This window comes from Penaeus monodon, chromosome 26, assembly GCF_015228065.2.
Source record: "Penaeus monodon isolate SGIC_2016 chromosome 26, NSTDA_Pmon_1, whole genome shotgun sequence".
Classification (NCBI taxonomy): Eukaryota; Metazoa; Arthropoda; class Malacostraca; order Decapoda; family Penaeidae; genus Penaeus; species Penaeus monodon.
In genome coordinates, this window is record NC_051411.1 from 8,550,636 (window position 1) to 8,558,135 (window position 7,500).

A 7,500-nucleotide genomic window follows, 5' to 3' on the forward strand; every position below is an offset into this window, starting at 1 on the left:
TCAAAATTGCAATTCTGTGTCTTACTGTTGCCTCATGAATGCATCATCATTATTGGAACTTTTTATGGCAGGATGCAGGTTGATGCCTCATGATTGTGAATAAAACTGGTGTTTTCAAGAGAGAATGCCAGATCCAAATTTGTGAAATAATCTCAAAACTGCAAAATCCTCTTAATTGAGCATTTACTACTTGAGTACACATAATATATGAGAGTTATATGACAGTACATTAACAATACACTTCCTTGCCATAATGAATGCTCTTTCTGAGGATAAGTTTGTTCGAAATTGACATTTGTACTCTGACATCAAAGACAAGTATGATGAATAAACTTCTTGAAAAATCACCTTATTATACATAAGTCAAATGACATGAGTTTCAAATTTATTTCAAAAATGTATAAAAACCTTTCATATTTATATATTCACTACAGAATAACATCATATGGTTATAATAAATCATTATGCAAACTGAGGCTTTTATAGTCAAGGAAAAGTATTTTCACTGATAGCTACAAGGATTTACCATAGAAGAAAAGAGCAAAAATCAGCTGGGGAAATAAATCACAGATGAGGATCCTTTACTCTCCAGAAAATGATTCATGGAATCTTAACCTCTCTATCTTCATTACTACCATATAAGGTTTTTCAACTTCTTGGCTCAATAACCAATCTAATTTTTTTCTTTCTTTCTTTCTTTTGAAATAAAAAGCAATATCCAAATTATCTTTTTCAAATTGTGCAAGTGATCAAAACTCAGAAAAGAGAATGAGATCAAATCCAAGGACTAACTGGAACGTGAATTACTTCTTATTGACGGTTCAGTGACTCCATATATACAATGATGCACATCCATACTTACTACCAAATGTCAACTTTTACCATTTGCACAAAAAATAATAAATAAAAGATTAACAGAAAACAGAAAGGTAAAAAGAAGTGAAACAAATATGTGATAAACTCAGTCAATAAATCTAAATAAATAATGATAAACTAAGGACTTAACTTATATCAAACCCCTTTTCATTTTACCTGAGAAACCTAACTGAATCAGGACCACATCATAATTGCATTGAAAAACTGGCACACTACTCTAGCATTATTTCTCTCATGTAAGAGAAAATATCCATTTTCATGACATACGCTGTACAATAAAACTTCTGAACTATCTAAAGGTAAAGCTAAAGGAAAGTAAATCAGCTCCATGGTGGTCTACCATGTCTGTGAACAAAATAATGCTTGTCATGGCTTCTTTCCCTTCATTTTTTTTTCTGATTAAATCATCTGATACTTTCTACCTTGTCCTTAATATCCCTACACTAAGATTAATATTCAGAACTAAAGTAAAAGGCAACCAAGTAAGTTTATATTTGCCTATGATTTACACACTATTTACAAAAGAAAAATATGGAACTTAAATGCAACAGCACTTGGAAGTCTCATGTATATAAATTCCATTTTACATCTTGTAACTTTTTGTAATGTGAGGCTCCCTGTGTTTAAAATTGCAAATGTTTTCAGTCTAAGCCACCAATGTATCTGAAAAATGGCCATGTGTTTTATTTCAACTTTGCGTGTATCTGGAAAATATCCCAATGGTTTTATTTAAAGCAGAAATATAGATGTCTGCATTCCAATACTCATGCCATGGCATTTTAAATGAGAAATACTATCACTTCACCAATTTTTCAACAACATTAGTCATGAACAATATCTATTGCAACGAAAGTAGAAAAAGCATAAATGAGAATGAATATCTGCACGGTGCAAGAGATGTATTTGACCTGAATATCCACACAGTAAAAGAGACTTATGGGACCTGTTTCAACTATGTCAAATACATCACTGGCACTGTGAAGATATTCAGTTCTCATGAATACCTTTTACAAATATTTCAGAACAAATGTAAAAATTTATATTTTTTTTTTTCATTCATTGTCCTAAAGCAACTAATTGTCTCTTTCCTAATCAAACTCCTGCCTTTTCTTTGTTTGATGTATTTGTTCGGGTCTGTGTTGCATATGTATTTGTGTTTGAGACTGTTTCTGTGCCTGTTTCTGTGTCTGTGTGAACTTCGCCAAACACTAACCATTCACAAAACATTATAGTCATTGGTATTTGTGAGGCATTATACACATTCTTATTGTTACTGCTTCTTAAATTAGATAAAAAGCCAAATAAAGTTATTAACAACTAACATACTATTTTCACAACTATAAATTTTGCTTCATGTCTGACTATAAACTTTAAAACTTAGTTACACAACCATGAAAAACAACCTCTAGACTACCTACTTTGAAAAGTAATGATCGATTACAATATCTTAAATGGACTTAAAAAAAAAAATCCACCAATAAGCAACAAACAAAAAAATTAGATGACAATGTGTTGTTTAGCTGAACAACCTTACTAGAAATTTCTCAGTAGTTCATACAAGTCATGTACTTCTTCTGTCAATTTAAAGTAAGCTTATGATCACATGATTGACAATAACAATAACAATAACAATAACAATAACAATAACAACAACAATAATAATAATAATAATAATAATAATAATAATAATAATAATAATAATAATAATAATAATAATAATAATAATAATAATAATAACAATAACAATAACAATAACAATAACAATAACAATAACAATAACAATAACAATAATAATAATAATAATAATAATAATAATAATAATAAAATAATATAATAATAAATAATAATAATAATAATAATTATTATTATTATTATTATTATTATTATTATCATTATTATTATCATTATTATTATTATCATCATTATTATCATCATTATAATTATCATTATCATTATCATTATCATTATCATTATCATTATCATTATCATTATCATTATCATTATCATTATCATTATAATTATAATTATAATTATAACTATATTATACTTATAATTATAATTATAATAATATAATAATTATAATATAATAATAATAATAATGATAATAATAATAATGATAATAATAATAATGATAATAATAATAATAATAATAATAATGATAATGATAATGATAATGATAATGATAATGATAATGATAATGATAATGATAATGATAATGATAATGATAATGATAATGATGATGATGATGATGATGATGATGATGATGATGATGATGATGATGATGATGATGATGATGATGATGATGATGATGATGATGATGATGATGATAATAATAATAATAATAATAACAATAATAATAATAATAATAATAATAATAATAATAATAATATAAATGATGATGCCTTTTACCCATTGATACTGGGAAGGTATACATATGCACAGATGTCCAATCCACTGCAATTTTGGTTTAAAATTTTTTCTTGATACATAAATGGCTCCAGGATTGTTTAGATATGAAGAATTCTCAGCTGTATTACTATTAGTATTGTTCTTATTATTATAATATTTATAAGGTTATTAATAATAGCAATAACAGTGACAATAATAATAGTATTTGAGTGGGGTTATCAGGTGACGTACGACAGACCTACTGACTTTCTGGCGAATAAGTGCTTCTATCCATGTTAAAAACGAAACTACTGTGGGCAGGATACACAACATGCACCATTGGGTTAAAGCTTATGATAATATGGTTAACTCAATGCTGCCAGGAAAATCTAGTGTTCACTGTAGTTTTCTTTTGCAAAATGTCTCCACACATAGACGATTCCGCAAATACTCGAGGCGGCAATCAGTAGACCTTATTACCTCACCTGATTTCACCTTTCCTTTTGGTTTCAAGAAAAATGTTTTCTTACAAAATACTATCAATATCATTATCATCAGAGGTTATAATTGTTATAATGTTATTAACATTCTTAAGTCCTATAAGATAAAAGAGATAATTTCCAAAAATCAATAAAAAGGGTAAACAGGTGAGATATGTAGTCCTAGTAATCGACTCCTTGGTGATTAAGTACTCGTAGAGCTATCTATGATTAAGACAATTATAAACTAAACTCACAGTGAGCATGGCATGTATGTACATATCATCCCCGGTGGCAGAGGATTGATATTAATAATAATGAAAATAACTTCAATTATTGCCAAATAATGGTTGGAAATGCAACTAATCACATTTCACAGCAAGTTAATCAGTTTTACTTCTATTTTTTGCTTACTTCAAATTGTGTTTGGTGATTCAATCTTCGCAAACCCTCCCTTTATTTCAACTCCTCCAAAGAAAAGGAAGACAGTCACACAATGAAAGTACATTTTTAGCAACCTTATTTATTGTTTAATCTATTCTTTATAATTTGGCATGAATGGTTAGCTATTTTCTAAACAATTAAAATACAAAAATGAAATGAATGATATGAGATCATTCTTCCTTGTGCTTAATGAGTTCTTCAACCCAAGTCTGTATATTGTTTGCCTATCTTTTATATATATTCTTTTTTATAAATCTGCTGAACATCATGTGGTTGGGAAGAAAAGGATCTATCTACTTATATCTACCTATCAAATAAATATCACACAAAATAATTAAAATTTTCTCTTTGTCTACCAATCTTTTAAAAAATCACAGAAATTAACAAAATATATACTTTAGAAATTATAACAGGTCAAATTCTTTTTAGCACCCAAAATATGTTTCACATACTTTCCTATAACTATCACATATATACGTACAAATACTTCACATCTCCCTAAACTGCATAAAGTTAAGATAATTAATTAAACTAAGGAAATACACAGGGGTTGCAACATCTAAATATATCATCATTTGAGATTAATCTGGTACACACCTTTTACCTTTGCATTCACAGGAATTTCATGTTTCATGAATTTTGCAAGGATATCTAATCCAGGACAGACAACAAACATTATTCCTTGTGGAAACCCTGGTTAAAAACAGGTTTACAGAGGTTGTCAGAGCAAGGCATCCTTATTTTTTTCTCATATCTGAAAATATCTTTAATCTGGAATGAAATGCAGTCTGTAAGGGCGATCATGTACTATGTTATCTCTCAGTCCATTTCCAAGTATTAAACCCTGTTTATTACTCTCACAATACCTTGGCACATTCCTACAAGCTGTAACCTAACCTATTTCTGTATCACAAAAGTTGACTTTCACCATTCACTACTAAACAGTGAGATTATCTTGAAGAGTATATGATACCTTGGTATAGCTTGAGATATTAAATTATCCTTAGATATTCTCATGATTTCAAATTCAAACACCTAAAGCTTCTAATACTTATACCTTTCCATTCAATGATTCTATTCCAAAAACAACAACTATATACTTTGCAAGTACATAACCTGAGCTCGGCGTCTCCTCAAATAAACTTTATAAAGGTAACATACAGTCCTTAACTCTGGAATGTTATTTCAGTCCTCATAAATATCTACCATACTATATCTTGACAAAATAACTATTCATTTACTTTATATTTAATGACAAACCTTGTCATCATTTGAGATCAATTTAGTTTAGATAATAATATCAATAATAAAGATTCCACCCCAACAATATACCTTCTCTTAAAGTACAAGTAAATAATTCACTACAACTTTCTTCCAGTTCACTTCCGCATTGCCTCCAGCCATAAAGGATCTCTATGATGTTCTTAGCTGTAAAAGTTCTTGCCTCTGTATAGGTGAAAGTTCCCTGGATTAGCCTGGAAATGGTGGAACCGCTGCATCTCCTCTAATGGAGTACCAAAACCCTGTGGATGTGGCTCTTCACCAGGATAGTAACCTGGATGTGGGCCATGGTAGGGATGTCGCTCATACATCTTCTCAGAGAAGTCATTTCTGTGCTGTTCAACAAGGCTACGGCCAAAATTGATATGCCTTGGATGTTCTCCTTCCATGTGATATCCATAATGAGGATAGTGTCTCTGTGGGACATGGATGAAGCCTTGCTCCTGACTGCCTTTCTGTTCAGACATGCCATAATGTGGGCTGTCATGGTGCTCCACCTTCCCAACAGTGGCTTCTCCCTGTATTTCCATGCAGTGTTGCGTTTGTAGTTCCTCCTCGTGATTCAGGTACTTCACTTCTGGCTTTGTTTCAACCTGTTCATGCTCTCGCATTTCCTCCACCTGGTCTTGTGCAATGGCTCCTGGCTGAACCTGTTGGGGATTGTAGAGTGTTTCGTCCTGTCCCTCTGGAGGTGGCTGGTGATCCTCTTCGCATTCATTGTACTTGATCTCCCCCCCTTCCTCCTCCTCAATGAGGCATTGTACTTGCTGGACTATCTCTTCATGATGCTTGGCTTCCTCATCATCACTCTCTTGGCCCTGGCTTTGTACTGGCTCCCCACCTTCATACTGACTCTGCCCGTTGGGGGGTGGTGGTGGCGGTGGCAGGTCAAACTCATCCGGTCGCTCCTGCTTGAGTTCCAGCAGCTGGGCCAGGAGCTCCACCCCACTTTCCTCCAGGTAGGGTGGCAGCTCTTTATCAAAGGCCTTAACTCCCCCTTTCCCTTTCTTTTTCTTTGCTGGTTTCCCCAAGCCCTTTGTGCCTCCACCATCACCAGTTTCTGTGTTCTCTTCTTCACCCCCTTGCTCTGGACCGTCTTCCTCCTCTCCATCTTCCTGCGTTTCAGAGCACTCTACTGTTGCTGCCCTTTGTGCATGCTGTAAGAGTAATATAACAGACATATTCTAGAAACTGTGTATGTAAATATTATTAACTTAGTATGATAACCCTATAATTTTCCTTTTAAGTAGGTTCAGATGTAATGTTGGGGAGTACATGTTACATAAGGGCAGAGGTTATTAATATACTCTAGCACAAACAAGTTACACTTTAAATAAGTGAAGTTCCCTCATAATAAAAATAACTACATTATAAAAATAATAATCAGTATCAATACTAAATAGCATTAATAAAAAATAACAAACATTACTCATTTAATCATAGGTACTAATATCAACACCCTTATCAGAGCATATTTTTAAACACCAAATGATTACAATTAAGATAAACCATAAAAGAAGATATTAACCTCAGAATATAAAGTTTTTTTTATATTATCACCATAAAAAAAAATAATAATCACAATAAGCACAACTGAGCTTTATGCAATATAGAACTTCACTTAGCCAGAGTCAATGCAAAAGGATCTACTGCCCTACATTTTTAATATTTTCTCGGGGTATATTTCACTGATTAAGTTCTTGTGAATAACAGTAACTGGCTACTATTTCAAAATACTGATGCTCTCATGAACAACAATAACTAGCTATCATTTCAATATACTGACGTTCTCATTTCCTTTCATTGTTAAATAATTACATGTTATTTCAAAATACAGATGTCAATATCACTAACCATTAAAATCTGCAAAATTAGGTTCTGGGCTGCTATTTGCTCATCCAACAATGCTGAGCGCTCTTCTTCAAGTGCACTTTCTTGCAGGCGTTGTAGCTCTTTCATGGCGGCCACAGCAGCTGCACGTTGTGGCCTGAGCTCCTCATCTGGCCTCCCTCCTCCTTGCGGCCTGTCTCCT

The 7,500-nt window shown here is 32.0% G+C and overlaps 1 protein-coding gene across 4 annotated transcripts in view; it reads right to left on the reverse strand.

Annotated features, from left to right (window-relative positions):
- LOC119589881 (trichohyalin-like) overlaps positions 1-7,500 on the reverse strand; it is a 103,419-nt gene that overhangs the window by 8,451 nt on the left and 87,468 nt on the right. For 2 of the 4 annotated variants that reach the window (XM_037938513.1, XM_037938514.1), the window contains 2 exons: positions 7,323-7,500; positions 5,514-6,625 (listed from right to left, as the gene is read on the reverse strand). The exon at positions 7,323-7,500 is cut by the window's right edge and continues 767 nt beyond it. The exons of 1 other annotated variant lie outside the window; for it this stretch is intronic. In XM_037938513.1, the coding sequence (XP_037794441.1) occupies positions 5,612-6,625; positions 7,323-7,500 (1,192 nt within the window). In that variant the 3' untranslated portion in view covers positions 5,514-5,611. Of the gene's footprint in view, positions 1-4,250; positions 6,626-7,322 lie in introns of those variants that run through there. One more of the 4 variants, XM_037938511.1, reaches the window with a different exon arrangement.